Source organism: Halichoerus grypus, chromosome 15, assembly GCF_964656455.1.
Source record: "Halichoerus grypus chromosome 15, mHalGry1.hap1.1, whole genome shotgun sequence".
NCBI lineage: Eukaryota > Metazoa > Chordata > Mammalia > Carnivora > Phocidae > Halichoerus > Halichoerus grypus.
In genome coordinates, this window is record NC_135726.1 from 12,661,059 (window position 1) to 12,682,771 (window position 21,713).

Sequence of the window (21,713 nt, forward strand, 5' to 3'; positions counted from 1 at the left end):
CCCTGGGACTTAGCCGGAGGCCTCAGGGTTTCAAAAGGGGCAGCCGAGGCAATATCCACAGGATAACCGGAGCCACCCCCTGAGCCCTGGGGAGAAGGAGGGAAGGCAGCAACCATGTATAGGAATTCTTTCAAAGTCAGAATGGCTGGAATGAAACTCCTTCCCTGTGCTTCCCACCACCAGTGACCTCGGAAGACTATGACATGAGGCTGGGGCAGCCTACGCACCAGGCAAGCAAAGATCAGAGTGAGGCGGCAGATGGGGCCCACGGTAAACAGGAGGCCCCAGCAAACACGAGAGCCATCACCAACTGTTACCACGTGGTATTGTGAGCCCAAAAGGACCAAATTTTCCAGTTTCTTTTGAGAAGCTGAAAATATAGATTTCATGTGAAATATCCCGATTCCTAAATGTTGGTAATGAATGCAAATATTTTAAAAATATTGAGCAGAACAGGGGTGCCTGTAGGTCATACAGTAGGTTGAGGAGGTTGAGCGGCCGACTTGATTTCAGCTCAGGTCATGATTTCAGGGCCCTGGATCGAGCCCCATGTCGGGTTCTGTGCTAGACTTAGAGTCTACCCCGGATTCTCTCTCTTCTTCTCCCTCTTCCCTTCCCCCTGCTCGTGCGCACTCTCTCTCTAAATAAATGGAATCTTTTAAAAAAATTTTTTAAAAATTGAACAGACTGGACTTGGCCCAGAGGCCACAAATCAGTAAGGTAGAAACTAGGGCTTTAATATGCTCTGTGGGGGGTGCCTGAGTGGCTCAGTTAAGAATCTGGCTCTTGGTTTCCACTCAGGTCATGATCTCAGGGTGTGAGATTGAGCCCCACTGGGGCTCTGCGCTGGGCGTGGAGCCTGCTTAAGATTCAGTCTCCCTCTGCCCCTCCTCCACCCTCTCTTAAAAGAAAATGCTCTGTGGTCTGAGCCCTAACATGGGCGTTATGACTGAGCAGCAGCGGCTCGGGGGACAGAATAAATGAAAGAGGCTTCTCTGCCTCTTCTCTGAGCAAAGGAAAAGCTCCTAAGAACAAGAACACAAACTGAGTGTGGAAGGGAAGCTTGGCTCTGAGACAAGAATTTCTAAGTTCGGGGCGCCTGGGTGGCTCAGTCAGTTAAGCATCTGCTTTCGGCTCAGGTCATGATCCCAGGGTCCTGGGATCGAGCCCCGCATGGGGCTCCCTGCTCAGTGGAGAGCCTGCTTCTCCCTCTCCCTCTGCCTGCCACTCTGCCTACTTGTGCTCCCTCTCTATCTCTCTGTCAAATAAATAAATAAAATCTTTTAAAAAAAAAAGAATTTCTAAGTTCATGGCAAAAGGGGGTGACTGTGGGGAGCAGTAGAGAAGTGGCTTCTGCTGTGTCTTGGCCAAGGGACATGCTTGGTGCTTAAACTGCCCTGAGTTCTATTCCTAAGGGAAGAAGGAGGCTTGGCCTATCCATGGGTCGGCCTCTGCCTAGAGTCCTGTTCTGGCTCTAGATCGCCACCACAGAGACCTATGACTTTCGGCAAGCCCTGTGCACTATCTGAACCTTGATTTTCCCCACAAAATGAAGGCTGTGACTATGATTAACAGGCAGAACCCTTCAAGGGCTCCAGGCTGTCACAGGATTGGCCTGTGGGGCTCCTGGTGACCCTTGCTCTGTAGACCTCCCCATTCTTAGGGACTTGGACAGTGTGGTTCAGGAAGCGGGATCTCTAAGTTGTTCTGGTAAGCCTGATCGCGTGAGCTCATCCTTACTCCTTCCCTGAATGTGAGAAAAAGGGGGACTCGTCATCCTCCCCACTTGCCAGCTGGGGAAACCAGGAGCCACGAGCTGCCTCCCAAGTCCCCCAGTGGGGAATGCAGGCAGCCTATGGGCCCCTGGGCTAAGTACTGACACTGTTCCATCTGACATGTGTGGCAACCGGATGGCCCTGGTAGAGCTTGGGGAGTGACACTCCAGAGATGACAGGGATGAAAGGGAATTAAAAGCAGCAGAAAGGTGACAGGATCCAGAAGAGGGGGGAGGCTTGGACAAACCTGTCTCGTCATCCCCTCCCCTTCATCTCCCTTATCACCCAGAGGAACTGACCGTGTTTTCTTATCCCCAGCCCAGAAGAAAGTCTTTGCCAGCAATTGTAAAAAACCAAGTGAGTGGTCCTCATGGTGTTTAAAATTATTGTGAGCCAACATTTACAAATTAGGTTAGCAAAAAAAAAACAACAACGTAGACTTCCAGGTTCTCTTAAAGGGTCAGAAGATGCAGCAGTGATGGGTCACATCCCTGCAAGGGCAGCAGCTGCCAGAACTAAGAGGGGCTGCCTCCTTTATAAAGGGCAGACCCTCTCCCTGCAACGGTCCTGACCTCTTACCATCTTCCTCCTTGGGGCCTGTTTCTCCTATGTGACCTCCCTGGCCAACTAGACATTTCTGGGCTCTGCTTGGCCCCTTATAGGCACTAGAAAATAGTTCTCCCTCCTTCCAGGCCAAAGCTTGCTCTGCCTTTCAGAATCTGTGTCCCTAGTAGATGGCTCTGGTCAAATGGACCTAATACTTTGTCAAGGCTCTGGGGGCCTGAAGACAGGCAGTCCAAATCCTGGGGCGGGGTGGGGTGGGGGTGGGGGGCTTGAAGAGTGACTCCCAAACAGGGGGACAGACCCCTGGAGAGGGGGCAGCAAAGGGGAGGCAGGAGGGGCTGGAGCTCTCACCATCCACCACCTCTGGACATCTGGAGGCAGATCCATGTTCTCTCGGGTCCACACGGGGGAAATGTTGCTGTTGAAGTGGCTGTCAAACCAGTCAGAGGCGCCAGCGTCACCCATGCAGCGGCGGCAGGCACAGCTCTTGCCGGTGAGCCCCTCCTTGCTGAGGCGCTGCAGGCCAGCGTAGCCAGGCACCAGCTTCACCCGGTGGGTCCCGCCCAGGGCCCCGGAGTCCAGGTAGGGCAAGGTGGCCATGCTGTGGTGGGAGTAGGTGAAGAGCAGTGACATGATGAACACCAGCAGGAAGGCCATGGAGAGGAACCACACCCGCAGGGAGCACTTCATGGTTTGGCGCCCCGAGGGGGCTAGACCACCAGCCTGGTGGGCGGGTGGGTGTCACCGTGGCCACTCCTTTCCCAGCCCACGGACGGGCCAGCCACAGTGTAGCCTGCTTCTTCTGGCACCACGTGCAAAGGGCATAGGGACACGTGCTGAGGAGGGGACAGAGGCAGGGGTCCCTTACCACACCCTCCCTCAACGTAAGGAGGAAGCACAGTAGGCTGCAGTGGCTCCCCTGTCCCTGAGCCACTTGGGTGCCGGCTTATGGCTTCATCGGGTCTCTCTGTCACTAGCTGGGCCACAGAGGCTCTGACTCTCCCACTGCCCTCGCGAGGGGGAGGTCAGTCCATCCCAGCCCTCTAGTCCCTTGGGGTTGCTGGCTGCCAGCTCTGGGGGCCCCCCTCTTTGGCGGCTCGAAATGGTCCAGTCTGGAGCATTCGGGGTCCTTGTGGTTCATGAGCAGACACGGAGGCGGCCCCTCGTCCCCTGCAGTGGGGAAGCCCTCGAACCCCAATCACAGCAGAGAGCACATGGGCTTCAGGTGGCCTGGATTCCATCCGAGAGTCGTCCCCACCTCGGTTGGCCCTCCTGGTCCAACCCCTCCACCAGAGGAGGGAACAAGGCCCCAGTCCTGAGAGAAGAGACCCAAGAAGCTCTGTGGATGTCCAAAAACTCTGCTGCAGAGACCAAGATCCTCCTTGCACTAGGTTCTGCCCTTCCGCTTCCCATTCGAGGTGCTGGTCCCTTCTCCCGATGGTCACAGCCCCAAATGTGGTTGCAGAAGGGTTCGCAGAGCTCCTGCTCCTGCTGTGAGGTCCTCCGGGGCCTGGGCACAGCAGCTGCTCAGCAGGGACCTGCTTCGAATGCCATCTGGGTCAGCTGAGCGTGTGCCGAGTTCCCTGCCAGGGCCCAGCCGTCCTTGGTGCCACTGGCCCAGCCTCGCAGGCAGGCTGCTCTGCCCATCCCCACTCCCCTGAGGCCTGCTGTCCTCCTGCTGGTAGCTCGTGCTCGCAGTAATCCCCTGGCAGGTTCCCCCTCACTCGTCAGGCGCCAGGCTGCCGCAGCATGACCCTGGAATTGCAGAGAGGAAAAGTAATGTGCAGATAAATTGCACACACACACACACACACACACACACACGTTCTCTCCCCAAGTCCCAGAGGGGACAAAGCTAGGAGTAGAGGAGACGCCCACTTAACCAAAGGGTGGACGAAAAAAAGGGCTTTCCCCTCTACCCACTCACAGATGGCTCTCAGGGACTGCAGAGGAAGAGATTAGCTCGCTCTTTCACTTATTAGCCAGAAGGTAAACAAGGACATAAAGTGATTTCCCTGGAGTCCATGGCGACTCACTGGAAGAACCAGGTTTAGAAAGTTCCTTGTCCATCTTTGTGAGGTTAATTTCAGGTGAAACTGAAGAGAAAACGGCCCAGAGGAAAGATTACAGGAGATTGCATATATGACTCCCCACCCTGGTGCTCTCTACCCTCTGAGTACCTGTGACAAGCTCCTCTGAGCAAGAGACAGGTTGGTGGGGGAGGGCCGGGCCTCTGCCCTGGGATTTGCCCCCTCCTCTCCTGGGTGTGGGCTCTAGATGAGGCATTAGCTCAGTGAACCATTAACAATCCTTCCAACTCTGGTATCAGGGAGAGAACCTGACTGTGTCAGGACGCAGAGGTGCTGGGCTCAGCGCCCCTATCATACAGCCGTCTGGGCAGTTGCCTTCATCTGTATGTTATGGATGAGATGAATGCCAGGGTCTCTGGGGGCACAGACAATCTGAGGCCTTGTGCTGTCCTGGCGGGCAAGAGCAGGGAGAAAAGGCTGGTAGTTTGGGGATGGACCCTGAGAAAAGGAGTCTGAATCCATTCCATGTACAAGGGAGTCGGGGCAAGAGTCAGGGACAAGGCTGAGAGTGGAGGCCCTGGGCCCTGGCTCCATGCCACAGGGATCACTTAAATTTGGGCTGCCTGCCTGTCCCCACTAGCTCTTCTCCAAATCTGGCTAGCCCCAGTTCTGACCTGGCCCCAGGGCCTCACAGCTCCTTGCAGAAAGCCCCAGCTCCAGCCAGCCCTGCCAGGGTCCTCCGGCTGCTGCCGGCAGCTTCAGAGAAGGCCTCTCAGACTCTGTGTTCAAGAACCTCAGCTGCCCCCTCCACTCGTGGCAGCTCAAATTTCTGGAGCCAAGCCAAACCATAAAGCCACCAGGGAATGGAACTAGCACATTCCAATAAGGAGAATATTGGTGTGTGTATGCATGGGCTTAACATGAATGATCAGAGCAGCTGCAAGGGAGAAATCAGAATCATGCCATGGGCAATTGGACGGCATGGGATTCCACTGGAGGAAGCAAGGTGCATGAAGGCACTTCACAAGGGTCAGCACTGGGTGACTTCTGGGATTTGGGGGTTCATGTCTAGGGGCCTCTGATGTTTCTTAGTGGGGAAACAACGCTCACAGAAGTAGAGGAACTTGCCTAAGGTCACAGTCTTGTGAGTAGAGGTGAGATCTGTGTCCATGTCTATCTGGTTCCAAAGCCTGTCACTGGCCAGGGCACAGAAAAGGGCCCGTGAGTTCTTTCAATGACCAAAGGGCTCTGGGACGAGTGACAAGGAGACATGGAAGCTGGTTCCCAGGGTCAAGAGTGAAGCTTCCCTCACATGTCTCACCCGGGTACCTGGCTCTAATTCCCAGGGGCTCCAGCAGCACCTGCTCCAAGGTGCTTTACTTCGGATGTTTTACTGCACCCATTTGGAAGGCCAGACTCCATGCATGGCCTTTGTCTGATCGTCTGTAAAGAGGAAGCCAGGTCACTGTCTCTTCCCATTCTCCCTTTGCCCCTTTCCACACCCAGCATCTAAGGAAAAGAACTTGGTTTACAGGTCCTATGACCTGGGGAGAGCCAACCACAAGGCAAACGGCCCAAGAAAGCAGTGACTTTCCAAGGGGCCTCTCCACAGAGACCTGGTTTCTGGTGGGCAGCCTACGGTGGCCTCTGAAGGTGGGGGCTGGGCAGAAGCTGGAGCAGGAGGCTCCAAAGGAATGTCTCCCCCACGGGGGAAATCAGTAACTCCTTGGGATTCTAACTCAATGAAGGGGGCACCTGAGGTAACCAGCTGCTTTGTGGGGGAGAGGAAAAGCCCTCGTTTTGTCAATGTGTTTGGGAAAAGCAAGGAAGTGGAGTAACCAGCAAAAGCCCTTGCTTTGCGAACCCCATGGCCAAGCTGTTCCCTGGAATGTGAATGGCTCAACATGTGTTGAGGGTAGAGACATGGGGAGGAAATGTTGCTGAGACTAAGAAACATCAGAGGCCCCTAGACATGAACCCCCAAATCCCAGAAGTCACCCAGTGCTGACGCTTGTGAAGTGCCTTCATGCACCTTGCTTCCTCCAGTGGAATCCCATGCCGTCCAATTGCCCATGGCATGATTCTGATTTCTCCCTTGCAGCTGCTCTGATCATTCATGTTAAGCCCATGCATACACACACCAATATAAAAAAGCTGGAGGGAGGACACACACTCTGGTACCCACAAAGGGAAGCAGGCCAGTCTTCTGGGCCCATCTGGCTGCTGGGGACTTGTTTGTGCATTCCACTGATACTTAATGGGCCAGTGCTGGGCCACGGGGACAGTGTGGGACAGAACACACCCATCCTGTCCTCACCGAGCTTCTGGTCTAGGTACAAATACAAAGGGAAATTACAGGGAAGCACGAGAGAAAACAAAGAGCGCAAAGAGAACGAGAAGGAAACAAGTCTGACCTGTTAAAACAGAGAACAAGAGGCCCGTGAAGCAGGCGAGGGTGGCAAGGGTGGCGGAGGGGAAGGCGCAAAAGGCTGAGGGCCAGCCACAGGGGGCTTTGAAGGGATTAGGATTCATTATGAATCTGACAGCAGAGTTTTGAAGAGGGCTGTGTCATGACCTGATTTACATTTTAAAGTGAGCTCTTGGAGGAATTTTTTAAAAATTTTAATTCCAGTATAGTCAACATAGTGTTATATTAGTTTCAGGTGTACAAAATAGTGATTCAACAATTCTCTACATCACCCCGTGTTCATCAGGACAAGTGCACTCCTTAATCCCCATGACCTGTTTCACCCACCTCCCCTCTGGTAACCATCTGTTTGTTTTCTATAGCTAAGAGTCTGTCTTTGGTTTGTCTCTCCTTTTTTCCTTTGCTCGTTTGTTTTTTAAATTCCACATATGAGTGAGAGCATATGGTATTTGTCTTTCTCTGACTGACTTATTTCACTTAGCATTATACTTTCCAGCTGCATCCATGTCGTTGCAAATGGCAAGACTGCATTCTTTTCTATGGGTGAATAATATTCCACTGTATATACACACCACATCTTTTTTATCCATTCATCGATCAGTGGACACTTGGGCTGCTTCCATAATTTGGCTATTGTAAATAATACTGCAATAAACATAGGGGTGCATGTATCCCTTTGAATTAGTGTTTTTATATTCTTCGGGTAAACACCTAGTAATGTGATTGCTGGATCATAGGGTAGTTCTATTTTTAATTTTTTGAGGAATCTTCATACTGTTTCCCACAGTGGCTGCACCAGTTTGCATTCCCATCAACAGTGCACAAGGGGTCCTTTTCCCCTACATCCTCACTAACACTTGTTGTTTCTTGTGTTTTGGGTTGTAGCCATTCTGACAAGTGTGAGGTGGTATTTAATTGTGGTTCTGATTTGCATGTCCCTGATGATGAGTGATGTTGATAATCTTTTCATGTGTCTGTTGGCCATCTGGATGTCTTCTTTGGAGAAATGTCTATTCATGTCTTCTGCCCATTATTTATTTTTTGGGTTTCGAATTGTGTAAGTTCATTATATATTTTGGATACTAACCCTTTATTGGATATGTTATTTGCAAATATCTTCTCCTATTCTTCAGGTTGCCTTTTAGTTTTGTTGATTGTTAACTTTGTTGTGCCAAAGCTTTTTATTTTGATGTAGTCCCTCCCAGTAGTTTATTTTTGCTTTTATTTCCCTTGCCTCAGGAGACATATCTAGAAAAATGTTGCTATGGCCAATGTCATAGACATTAGTGCCTGAACTCTCTTCTAGGATTTTTATGGGAAAATTAAAAACAAAAACAAAAACAAAACAAACAGTACCAAGAGCTGGGAGAGGATATGGAGTATTAAGAACACTTGCACAGGGCACCTGGGTGGCTCAGTTGGTTAAGCATCTGCCTTTGGCTCAGGTCATAATCCCAGGGTCCTGGGACTGAGCCCTACATTGGGCTCCTCCTTCAACAGGGAGTCTGCTTGTCCCTCTGCCCCTCCCCTCCACTGTGCTAATAAATAAATAAAATCTTTAAAAAAAAAAAAAGAACACTAACACACCACTGTTGGGACAATAAATTGGTACAATGCTTTGGAAGATAATTTGGCATTACTTAATAAAGACAGACATAGGGCGCCTGGGTGGCTCAGCTGGTTAAGCGACTGCCTTCGGCTCAGGTCATGATCCTGGAGTCCCTGGATCGAGTCCCGCATCGGGCTCCCTGCTCGGCGGGGAGTCTGCTTCTCCCTCTGACCCTCCCCCCTCTCACGTGCTCTCTCTCTCAAATAAATAAATAAAATCTTAAAAAAAAAAATAAAGACAGACATAAGTATATCCCAGTGGTGTTTTATGTTTTTTTAAAAGAAAAATTAAAAACCATCTTTCTCACAGAAAACATGGTGTGGGAACAGAATGTGAGACTAGAAAGTTCCCCCAGCTGTCCTGGGCTAATTTACTTTATGACTTCCTTTGTGTGGACATCTTCAGAGATTAATCTCTGAAGATATTAATCCTCCTCAGGTTTGGGTGGGAATGAATGGTTTCTCTCTCAAAGGCTGAATATTTAGAATCACTAACAAATCCAGCGAGTTCAGCCTGCTTGTAATTTTAAGCAGATTTAAAGCTTAAGGTGAATCCTGACAACAGGTTAAGTACAGGGCTTCATTTACCCCCCAAATCTCACCCCCACTTGGGGCAATCTGCTTTTTTCATTGGGGTTTAATTCACATGTAATAAAATGTAGAGATCTTTCAATGTAAAGCTTGATCAATTTTGACCTATGTAACCACCCATTTGAAAACACAGCATTTCGATCACCGCAGAGTTAATTCCCTTGTGTTCCTTTCTAGTCAATATGCAGCAGTCCACCATCTTCTGAGTTCTCTCACCGTACATTACATTTACTTGCTCTTGAAATTCATATAAACACATATTATGTACTCCTGTGTATCTGGCTTCTTTTGCTCAGTGCAATGTTTTGGAGACTCGTCTATACTGTATGTGTCTGTAGTCTGTTCTTTTTTGAGTTGCTTCCAATTTGGAGTTGTTATGAATAAAACTGCCCTGAACTTCTTGTATAAGTCTTTTTATGGACACTTACTCTTACTTCTCTTGGATAAATACCTGGGAGTGGAATTATTGGGTAGGTGTATGCTAAACTTTACTAGAAATTATGAAATAGTTTTCCAAAGTGGTTGTAGCATTTTACATTTCCACCAGTAATTTACAAGAGTTCCATTTGTTTCATGTCCTTGAAATTTTCTATTTTTAAAATTTTAGGCCTTTCTGATAGGTGTGTAATCAACTCTAGTATTTCTACTACCAGGTACATATGGACATAGGCACTAAGAGACATAACAAGGATGTTCAAGACACCACTGGGTAAGAGCTGAAAACTGCAAACAGAAAAAAATGAATGAACTCCAGTTTCAGACACCAGTAGGGATGAATGTGTCCAAAAACTATTACGTTGAGCAAGAAGAATAAGTCCTGGATGAATGTCAATAGTAGGAGTTCACTAAAAGTTAGAAAGTATGCAAACCTAAGTGTATGCCTCTATGTATAGAAGATAAAACAATACAGAAAATCAAAGAAATGTTGTAAATTCAGAAAATTCCTCTGGAGGGATAGGAAGGTAGATAAGATCAAGGAGGGGCCTACAGAGGCTTCAGAAGTATTGGGTAATGCATTTCATTACTCCTTAATCTAGTTGGTGGAAACAGTATTTAAAATTTTCATTCTTTAAAGAATATATATATGATATAAAATTTCCAGATTAGGCAAATTCATAAAGCAGATAGTGGTTGCCTAGGGTGGGGAGTTGGGGGGAGATAGGGAGTGAATGCTAATGGGTTTGGCATTGTCTTCTAGGTGATGAAATGTTCTAAAATTGTTTGTGGTGATGGCTGCGTGACCATGTGAATAGACTAAAACCCACTGAACTGTACACTTGAAATGGGTGAACTGTATGTTATGTGAATTATAACTCAATAAAGGTGTTACCCAAAATAAAAGGAATGGGACAAAGTAGAATGGGGAGTTAAGTTGGGAGATACTGCAGAATGTCTGTATGCTGGTAGAGTGAAAAGTTAATGCTGCAGGAAAAAGAGAGGACAGTCAAGAAGCAAAATCCTTGAGTAGTAAGAAGGGATGGGACCCGTACCTACATGGGGAGGGTCTACCTGAGAAAAAGGAGGCAAAGCAGAGCATGGGGCACAGACACAGGGAGTGATTTATTGTTGGGGTTGGACACTGACAGAGAACAGTGTGAAACAGTCCTCTAAAAGACAAGAGAAGTCACATGGAAAATTTAGTAGGTGGCAGAGCAATGCTGGATCTTCTGACTGGTTTGTGGTCACAAATTTAGCAAATTTGGTGAGACCACTCAACAATACATATCCCCTGAATGGCTGGCCGGCCTTGAGATGCTGAGGCGGAACAGAGGAACTGGTGACCATAATCCAGAAGGTCAGGGGCAGCAAGGGCTTTGAATAATGGATGGTCTCCCTCCCCTAGAGCCTTCTACCAATCAAGGGATGCATGCTTGAGCAACTAATGGAAGCTAAAGGGGGCCTATAGCTTGCAGATAGAGGAGAGGAAAAGCAGGTATATGGGATCAAGCAGCAAAGAGAACAGGGTGGGGGAGACTGGCTTTTGGAGGGTAGGGCAGTTTTAGAGCCTTTCTCTGGTCAGTTCCCAGGAGACAAGCCATCGAATTAACCTAATGAAACACAGGATAGCACAGCCTCAGACCAGTGCAGCTGAACACAATCTTCTTGGCAGGCAGAGAAAAGAAATGTCAAAATAAGGCTCGGAGGATGGGGGGAAGGGGAGGCTTGAATCTGGAAGGGGTGGGGAGGAGGAAAAAAAAAAAACCAGCAAGATGCTGACAAAGTACCCTCTTTCCACCCACTGACACACAGCCTGAGGTGGTGCCCCAGAGCCTCCATGTAAAGGCATCAAACCACAGATTACTCATACTGCATGATGTTATATGAGTTTCTGAGCATTCTGGGGCATAGCCTCTCACTTAGTATTCACAGAAACCCCAAGACTAACTGAACGAGGTCAGCCAAGCAGTAAATGACAGAGCTTTAATGCCACTCCAGGTCTGATGGCTCCAAGGCCAGTGCTCCTGTCACAAGCACCCACTGGCTACCGCAGAGGTTCTTCCCACTAACTGGGGTATGACAACTGAAGGGTTCTCTATGCCCCCAGATCCCTGCCAACCCAGCAACCCAGCAAACTCCCTGCCTCCTGGGTGTGGCAACAGCCTACCCCGGCAGAAGGTGCCCTGGGGGGGGGGCAGTCATTATCTTGAGGAAGAGGCCTGATAGTCCCGCCCTCACACACATCTCAAACCCAGTGAGGCATGCCCTTGACGTGCCTGAGAACTAGTTGCTTCACCTCTGCATGTTTGGCTAAGTCATCTCATTCCAACATCTTGGCACCAACCCCTGGCACAGCCCCATCATAGTTCTCCTAGTGACTCAGGCCCTCCTGGCGCCCCAGTGGTAGACCCCCAGGCAGCCTGTCTCTCCAGTGCCTCCCTTCCTTGACTTCACATCCACTCTGAGCCCTCAGCTCTGGTACTTCTGCAGCTGCTGCTCAGGGTTAGCAGTCAGGAAACCAGAGAGCAAGAGTGAACAAATATCCTCAAGCCCATGGTCATCATTCTGGCTAACTTCCAATTAGGTCCTAGAAAAATAACCCATCAGTCTTCACTATGAGAGGATCCATGTTGCACCTTAAGAGGTAGGCTCTAAGGGTAGGAATGCCAGGCTGTGCGGGATGGGAGAGGGTGGGGCAGGGGGAGCACTGGGATATGGGGCTCCTTCTGATCAACTCCCTGCTCCACTCTGGCCGAGCCCGGCTCCACACTCAAGGGGTCCCACTTCTTTGTTCTTGTAGAGGAAAAGTCCAGGAGTTCACCATACACATGCATGCTAGGGCAGGAAGCAAAGTCTAGAAAAACACCATTATCTGAAGAGCGAGGCCGATGAGGCCAGACAGAAACAGTTGGGGAGAGAGGAGGAAAGATGAGGCAAGGAACAGAAAGTCATTTAAAGAACAGAACCTGCTGGTGACAATGGCCAGAGCCGTTCCTAGTAAGTCCCTGACTCTGACAGGTCTCCCCATGCTCCAGAACATTTATTTGCTTTTTATCCGATATGATAGGTTTTTTTTTTTAAGATTTTATTTATTGACAGAGAGAGAGAGAGAAAGAGAGCACAAGCAAGGGGAGTGGCAGACAGAGGGAGAGGGAGAAGCAGGCTCCCCGCTGAGCAGGGAGCCCGATGCGGGGCTTGATCCAGGGATCTTGGGAACACGACCTGGGCCAAAGGCAGATGCTTAACCGACTGAGCCACCCACGTGCCCCTAGGTTTTTTTTTTTTAAACATGAATGTAATCCACCATATTTATGCATTTGGACTTCTGTTATTACCTTACTTTGTGTTTTCTCTTCACTATTTCTTTAGTTCTTTTTGCTTTCCCTGACTTCTGTTGGATTGACACGCTATGCAATCCCCGATCCCACCATTCTTTTTCCTCCTGGCTTGGAAATTATGCTTCTCTTTTTTTTTTTAGTGGTTATCGTACATTGTTAGCATATATACGTTTTTTTAATGAAGTGTGCAAGTGTACATTTAACAATGAAATTCCCTACTTCATTCTAACCTTATTCTTCCCTGACACTGTGGTCAACAATTTGTTTTCCTTTTTTTTTTCTTTAATTAAAAAACAAATCAGACACTGGATTTTTGTGTGTTTTGCCATCTGTGGCAGGCCCTGCTGATTGCCTATCAGCAGCTACTTCCCTTTTTTTCTTGCCAACAGAATCCTGATTTTGCTCAGGCAACAAAGGAGCCAGTCCCAGGAGAGGAGGTGAGCCTGCTGGTGCAAGCCAACCACAGTAAGCCTGCTCCCTTTCATCTGGAATTGGTCTAAGCATGGACCAGCTAGGGCCAATGAGACAGAAGGAGACGTCTACAGGGGCTTTCTTGGAAAGAGTCTCCTTCTTGAAAAAGAGGCACGTTCAAAAGCTTCCTTTTGGCTAGCATCTCCTTGCCTTCCTGCTCGGGATGTTATGGGGAAATGATAGATGCCTGGAGCTGCAACAGTCATCTCAAAACCATGAGGAGAGAGATCTTACACCCTGAGGATGGCAGAGCAGGAAGATGGAATGATCCAGGGACCACTGCCCCAACCCTGGAATTCCCTACCTCCATATTTCTCAATATAAATGAATTAACTATTTTTTTTAAAGAGTTTAAGTCACTGTGGATTATTCTGTTACTTATAGCAGAAAGCATCCTGACATACTGTCCTATAGTTAATTAAACTTACCAACATTATGTGTCAGTTTCTGTGCTTATGATGGTGCTAGCAACCTACTTCTTTCCCTGGGCTTTTCTTCTTAATGAAGCATACCTTTAGTAGATCTTTTAGCAAAAGTCTGTAGGGGATAAAACTGCTTTAGTAAGTCCAGAAATATCTTTATTTCACCTCATTCTTGATAGTGGGTGGAGAGTTCTAGCTTCCCTAAGATACCCGTCTATCATCTTCCGGCGTCTATCGTTGATGAGATGTACATCAGTCTCATCGTCATTCCTCTGAATTCTTGTTTTCTCTGGTAGTTTTTAATATTTTCTCTTTATTCTTGCCTGCTATTTCACTATATTATGCCTAGATATCTCTTTATTGTTTGGTATTTATGCTATTTCTTCAGTTCTGGAATTCTCAGCCATTCTCTCTTCAAATATTAATTCTTTGCCGTTTTCTTGAGTCGTATCTGGAAATCCTCTTAGATGCATGCTAAAGCCTCTCAATCTGTCCTCCACGTCCATGCTGCCTTCTGGATGGAGTCCTCAATGTCAGCTTCCAATTCATGGATTCTCTGTGTCCAGGATAGAGTTCTATCTATTGTTTCAAATTTGAATGACACTATTTTTCACTGCCAGAATTTTTAGTACTTTTCATACTGACATTTTCCTGTTTCTTTTTCCTTTCATAACTTCACTTTCTTTCTTTCTTTTTTTTTTTTTTTAAAGTAGGCTCCAGGGCGCCTGGGTGGCTCAGATGGTTAAGCGTCTGCCTTCGGCTCAGGTCATGATCTCAGGGTCCTGGGATCGAGTCCCGCATCGGGCTTCCTGCTCCTTGGGAGCCTGCTTCTCCCTCTGCCTCTCTCTCTCTCTCTCTGTCTCTCATGAATAAAATAAAATAAAATCTTAAAAAAAAAAAAAATAAAGTAGGCTCCACACCCAGCATGGGGCTTGAACTCACGACCCTGAGATCAGGAGTCACATGTTCTGCTGACTGAGCCAGCCAGGCACCTTGGACTTCATATTTCTTTATCTCTCTGAAGGTCCTTAACCTATTTATTTTAAAGACACTTTCTAATTACTCTGTTATTTTCATTTCTTCTGGGGTAAATTTTTCTTTGATTTTTATTGGTTCTTTTTTCTCGTTAGTTTTCCTCACATGTTTCTAAACTTTAGTGTATAAATTCATCTTCTCTCTCTTTTTTTTTTTCATCTTCTCTCCTATATTTTACTTTTGCCTCCCTGTATAGGGGTTTTCACCTTTGTCTCCCACCCCCGCAGGTCCTCTGGCTCTCCCAGGCTAGAATCAAATCTTAGAGCAGTGACTCAGCTTAGGTCCAGGATGTGAGGTTCTTTCTCTCTAGATAAGCATCTTTATAATAAGTTGTAGCCCCAGGATAGGGTTGGAAGCAACTTTTTTCAGCCTACTTTCCCAGCCACTGGGTTCAAGCAGTGTACAAACTCTAATCCCATGCTTCATGTGGAGAACTTTATAGCTCTGTCGCTCCAGATTTCCAGCTGCTTCTTCCTGCTTCCAGACTCAGAGACCAGCAGCTTCAGCCTTGCTCTCCTCTTTGTGTTCCTGCTCCATTTCTCATTACAGGGATGTTTGTCGTTTCATGTGTGGGGAAGGAGGGGGAGTGTATGACTATGTTTTTAGAATTTTATCTTTTTGTGTATTACTGCTATGTGTTTAGATATAAATTTACAGTGCCATCTTGACTGGATGAGTTGGATTAAACCATCTGTACCAAGGAACTGGGGATCCCTGCCAATATCAGTCTCCTGGGAAGGCATATCAAACCATCTCTAACAAGATTCACAGAACTCCAGCCAGCACTCTGAAGGAAGCAGACTGAGATAGCCGGGGGTAAGCTAATCAAGAGTCCCAATCAAAACTATTCTCCCATCCCCACCCCATTTTCATTCCAGTCTACCGTGGGTGTAGGGATGGGGTGGGTAGACATGCAAATAGGATCTTTCAGATGTGGTCTGACCAGGCCTTCACAGGGGAAGGCCACCCAAGCTGTCAGCTTCTCTTTCATACCACTTGACCACTCTGCAGTCTTTTTTCTGGGCAGGGAAAAATGCATATTGGCTGTAAGGACACCCCTGATGAAAGGCCCATCTGACTGAGTTCTCAGCCTTCAGTTTCAATTACATCATAAGAGCAGTGGATTGGGGCACCTGGCTGGCTCAGTTGGAAGAGCAGGCAACTCTTGATCTCGGGGTCATGAGTTTGAGCCCCATGTTGGGTGTAGGAATTACTTAAACAAACAAACAAATAAACAAATGGAGGAGGAGTTGGAGGAGAGTAGTGGATTCAGGAGCCAAATTCTAGTCTAGGCTGTCACCAGGCAGCAAGCACTTTCTCTTTTCATTTGTTTTCCTGAACAACCAGAAGAAAGCAATCCTACCTTCACCCTCTTCTTCACTGACTATCTCCTGTTTGGTCCTGCTGACACCACTTTGACTTCTAAGTCACTGCAATCTACTTTCTTGACTTGGACACTTCCTTGTTTCTTTCAGCTTGTAATGCATCCCGAAGGTTCTGCCCTCAGCCCCTTTGCTTCTTTGCCCCATCCACTTCCAAATTCATTGCTACCCTTCTACTCTGGGTTTTATTTTTATTTTTTTAAAGATTTTATTTATTTATTTGTTTGTTTGTTTGTCAGAGAGAGAGAGTGCACATAAGCAGGGGGAGCGGCAGGCAGAGGGAGAAGCAGGCTCCCTGCTGAGCAAGGAGCCCGATGCGGGACTGGATCCCAGGACCCTGGTATCACGACCTGAGCCGAAGGCAGACGCTTAACTGACTGAGCCACCCAAGCGTCCCATACCCTGAGTTTTAGACCCACATTCTCAACAGCCTCTTTAGCATGCCCATATGGCACTTCAGACTTAACAAACTCATCATCCTCCTGCATCTGAAAGTATATGAAATGGGGTGCCCATAAGGACCAAGGTCAGGCTCTTTAGCATAGCATTCAGAGACCCCCAAACTAGGCCACCTCCTAAGCTTCATCTCTCACTATACCCTATCCTCTAGGGGTTATGAACTAGTTTGGATCACAGGCCAAATCTGGGCCATATTTATTAAGAGCTTATACAGAGCCTAAAAAAGACACGTACATGTTCATCTCCTTCACTCAAAATATAAACTCTGGTTGGGCATGTTATTTAATTCATCATTTCTGTATCACTGTGGGACCTAGCACTGGCCTACATATAACAGGCATCAAAAAATACTTGTCCAGCTGAGTATCATCTCCATATATAACCCCAGGATTAGAAGAATGAGAGGAAGTCATGGTAATGAAGAAATGCTTTGAAATCATTTTATAAATCATTATATAAGGATGCAGATGAAGTGATAATTATATTCTGCCTCCACTCTTCCACTTCTGACTTTATACAAGTGAAAGCTTTCTCCAATTTCTTGTGGACTACCAAGAAACATGTGGCCTCAGGTACAAACCAGATTTCACAAGTCAGAGGCAGTGGGAAAGGTGTGTGTGTAAACAGTCAAAGTGCCCCACTCTTAAATTTCTGTCAGCAGAGACACACCAGGGCTGCTAAAATGGAACTCTCTCTTCAGTCATTCCCCTAGGCACTGCAGACTGTAATTCTTTCCAGCCAGGTCTTGGGAGATCTCCCATCTGTTCACCCCAGCTCAAAGCCCCTTTCCAGTCAAGGCTCCCAGAAGAAGAAAGCACCCAGAAAAAATTGGACTCATCCTGGCATCACCACTTGTCAGTGATTAACCATTTAACCTCTCCGATCTGCGTCCTTATCTGTAAAATGGGAATACCATCCATCTCTGTAAGGGTTTCTATAAGGATGAAAGGCATAAAGCTTCTAGATCAATGCTTGTGTGCCTGGGTTGGGTAGGTTTAGGGTCACAGTTCGGTCAGCCCCCAGTTTGGGCAACTCTTCCAGGCTGGAGCCCCATGACCTTGGACAGGCATCATGAGGATAGCCTCCAATGCACAGCCCCAGCTCCGAACTCCTCAGCACTCCCATCCTCACTCCAGCCTCTCCCGGGCCAGCACCACCAGGGTCTTGCTTGAGAGCTTCCTTTCCTGGCTAATCACAGGTACTGCCCCTTCCCCCCAGCCTGGCAAGCAGCCGCTCCCAGGGAGGTGGGGTGGACATGTAGACCTGAGGTCTCATAGTCAGCTCTGCCCTGGCTGACCCTTACCCCAGGCTGCGCAGAGAGAAGTGCTAGGTCTATCCTGTGGCAGAGCTTATGTGTCACAGGGCCTGTCACATCTTTCCTGACTGCCACTTCACTAGAGCATATAGAACACAGGCCTGCCCTGAGCTGGTTTTAAACAGCTCCCCGAGGCCCAACCATAGTTGTCTATGGGCTCTCTAGCCACAGATGGCACCAAGATTCTAGAAAAGACAAAGTTAATAAGGAGTTTCTCCATAGGGCTGAAAACCTCAGACATTAAGAGAGGCAGGAGACAGGTGGAAGACCCTGAAGGCAGGAGATTAGACAATAAATCTAAGTTTCTTTGGGGACTTTTAGAGGAAGCAGGAGTGGGATGAAGGAATGGTGGCCCAGGGCAAGACAGAGAGGAGTCTGGAAAGCTGGGAGCTTAGATCTTACTGCCCAACTCTGCCGCCCTGGGACAATTAAACTTTACCGTCCCACTTCCCAGGGACAGGGGACTATGGTGCCTATAGTCTGCTCTGATTTTCTTTAGAGATAACGTTCAAAGTGCCAGGTGGTTTGGCTATTCATCACTGTTTATGGTTCAGATCTCAGTCATACCACAGATGTATACTGAAGAGCCGCAGAAAAGCTGCTGGGGCTTCCTTCTCCTTCTTTCTGCACTTGTCTCGATGTCTATGTTTTGAATCTCAAGAGAAAAGCAGAGGATGCATTCGTTCAACAAATACTTACCACCACCAAGAAGTGGCAGACCCCATGGAAAGGACCCCAGTCCTCTCCATCCTTGGATAGCTGCATCACTGCCACTTAGCAAAACCCTTCTTTCTACGCCTTGTGGATCTTGCTCCATCAAAGAGCAGAGAATGGAGTTCATCTGTTTTGAGGCCTCTCCCAGCCCCTCCAGACTGCCTGCCACCCAGGGCTTCTTCATTCTGCCACCCAGGCTTCCCCTAGGAGGGCTGCCCTACCAAGGGTATGCCATGGGGCAGATGACCTCAGAGACCGGCATTCCAAGTCCCAACTGTAGGCCTCGCTCTCTAAAAAGGTGGGATCTAGTGATGTGTTTCCATGGCCTATCCCAGAGGCCTTTGGAGGAGCATATCAGAGCAATACCCACCAGCCAGAGCACTGGTGGAGGACAGAGTTGAGGGTACCAAGAAGGAAGAGATGAGTGAAGCCTCACCTTACAGCCCGCCTTAGGGAAAAAGATCATGCTCTGCATCAAACTCATTTTTTTTTTAAGATTTTATTTACTTATTTGACAGAGAGAGAGAGAGAGCGAGAGCAGGAACACAAGCAGAGGGAGTGGGAGAGGGAGGAGGCTTCCTGCGGAGCAGGGTGCCGGATGTGGGGCTAGATCCCAGGACCCTGGGATCATGACCTGAGCTGAAGGCAGACGTTTAACGACTGAGCCACCCAGGCGCCCCTCTTTTTTTTTTTTTTTTTTGAGATTTTATTTATTTATTTGACAGAAAGAGATATTAAAGAGAGAGGAAACACAAGCAGGGGGAGTGGGAGAGGGAGAAGCAGGCTCCCGCCAAGCAGGGAGCCCGATGTGGGGCTCAATCCCGGGACTCTGGGATCATGACCCAAGCTGAAGGCAGACGCTTAATGACTGAGCCACCCAGGCGCCCCTACATCAAACTCATTCTTACCAAAGGGATCCCTCCTTGCTCTTTTCGGAAACATGGATTAATCCAATCCTCCTCAACACTGGCTCCCTGCAAATACACACACTCCCTCTACCCTGCGGTGGGGGGAGTGGGTCTAAGAGAAGGTTTAGAAGAGAGTCTTCTTGCACTCCATCCCCCTCACCAGGGGGAGTGAAAGGGAAGAGAAGTAAGTGGTTTCTCCAGGTAACTTTCAACCCTCTTCTCTCCAACCCTGCACCCACGTGGCAGGGAATCAGCCAGTGAAAACATGACCCACCATACCCGAACAGGTTCCTGGAACAATTCTAGGCAGGAACCAGCAGACTGAGAAGGAAGCTCCAGGGGCTGGGGGCAAAGGGCAAATGTGCTCCCAAAGGAATGTGATTCACACAAAATGGTGGAGAGGAGCAGGGCATTCCCTCCCTAAATTCCAACCAGCACTCTTTCTCCCAGCCCTTGGAGAGCAAAACCAGAATTCCGGACAGCTTTCTGGCTACTTCTGCCCTCTCTTTGGGGAAAGGAACAGGACTGGTGTTTCTGCTTTCTGCCATTGCTCTTTCTTGCCCCTTTCCAAGCCTGGACCATGGCAAGGGGCTCTGGACGGGGTTCACCCACCCCTCTACCTGCACGCACATGAAAGTTGGCCACCTGCAAGAAGGCTGAGGCCTAACTAGACCCCAGGAGGGGATGATGAAGAAGGGATGAGCTAGGGCACATACAAGTCTTGGCAATGCACACCTAGGGAAGGGAGAAGCTATTCTTCTAGAAGCTTCCAGGCCACAGTCGCTGTGGCTCAAAACTCCAGCTAGGCCTTGGCCCAGGCCGAGTTAAAGGACTTTTCTTAAAACTCTAGCATCTATCCCCACATCCTCTGTGAGAGGATAGGGGAGAGAATGCCAGGGAAGAGGTCCTAACCCAACTGCCAGCACTGTGAACCTGCAAGAAAGAGGTCCAGGAATCAGGGCGACTGACTGCTTCACTGGCAAGAAAGGCTGTGGGACGGGTCTGTGCAGTCATTGCATACGCATGACCCAACAGGATTCCAGGCCCTCAGCGAACCAGACGAAGACACCAGTTCTTCCTGCGTGGCATAATGAGACGGGCTTAGCCTAAAGCTCCAACACAGAGGACAAGCTCTGACCTTAAGAATGCTGACAGAGCTTCTGGGCCGCGCGAATCCAGAAGTGATGCTCTCTCAGAGTGCACCAGCTCTGGTTCCAGAATTCTCCTCTCTCCCAGCCCCGGGGCCGGAAGTCAGGAGCAGCACCCTCACTTGGCGAGGGCTGGTACTATGCGTGAAGGTACAGGAGAGAGAGGCTCTCTGTCATCAGCCCCAGTAATGTGCCACACCTCTTCCACTGGGCTGGTACAAACCGGTGGCTTAGCTTTTTGGTCCTCGTGGCCTAGCCGAGCCACCCGGGTGGAATGTCTGCCAGGGCCTCTGGGACCAGGCAATACCATGAACGGAACAGTCCGGGCTGCGGTCTTGGAGGCCCACTCTGCACAGGGCAAATTTCTCTAAAGGGCTCCACCCATAGCAGGGTGCGGACAGCAGGCTGTAACTGATGACAACCTCCCTTTTTCTATCCATCCTGCCCCCACATTTCCTTGTGAGGTGGTGGTTCTTTTGATTTTTTTGTGTCTTCATCTGAACGTTTGGTATGAAATGGGAGCGTGCATACCGGCAGGCAGCAGCGCGGAGCGTGGAGACCCGGCTCCTGCGGCCCGCTCATGCGCCAGGCAGGACACGGAGGCCGTGCTGCAGGCTGGAGATGCAGCTTTGTGGCCAGGCTCTTATCTACTTCCTCCATCAAGACTAGATGACTTCAAGGGGGGTTTTTTTTTGTTTTTTTTTTTTTTGAACACAAGACGGTCTTTCCCCCCATCCACCCCCAAAACTCCCATCGAACGGGCCCACTTCTTATCAGCTTCTATTCTTGTAGCCCAGCAGGAGGAAGGAACCAGGTGGGGAGACTTGTACAGTTCCTGACAAGATGCGATGTTGGAGAACCAGCAGCCCTTCAATGGCAGCTGTGGGCTAAGCTGGCGCATGAGCACCGTGTCAAGAGATGTGTCCTATTACAAGGCTTATTTAGAGTAAGGTATAGTTATGTAGGTGCCAATCCTCTGGTCCCCTGGGACCCAGGGACAGAGCCAGTGAGCCCTGGGTAGAGAGGAGGGTAGGCCAGGCACTTGATCAGGAGGTAGTCCAGCTTTCTTGGAGAGGATTCATGGTAG

General features: G+C 48.7%; 1 protein-coding gene across 1 annotated transcript in view; it reads right to left on the reverse strand.

The window, feature by feature from the left end:
- The window catches only part of ST3GAL2 (ST3 beta-galactoside alpha-2,3-sialyltransferase 2), a 48,982-nt gene that overhangs the window by 13,605 nt on the left and 13,664 nt on the right, over window positions 1–21,713 (reverse strand). The window contains exon 2 of the mRNA XM_036088053.2: window positions 2,691–4,094. Coding sequence (XP_035943946.1) covers window positions 2,691–3,029 — 339 coding nt within the window. The 5' untranslated portion in view covers window positions 3,030–4,094. The remainder of the gene's footprint in view (window positions 1–2,690; window positions 4,095–21,713) is intronic.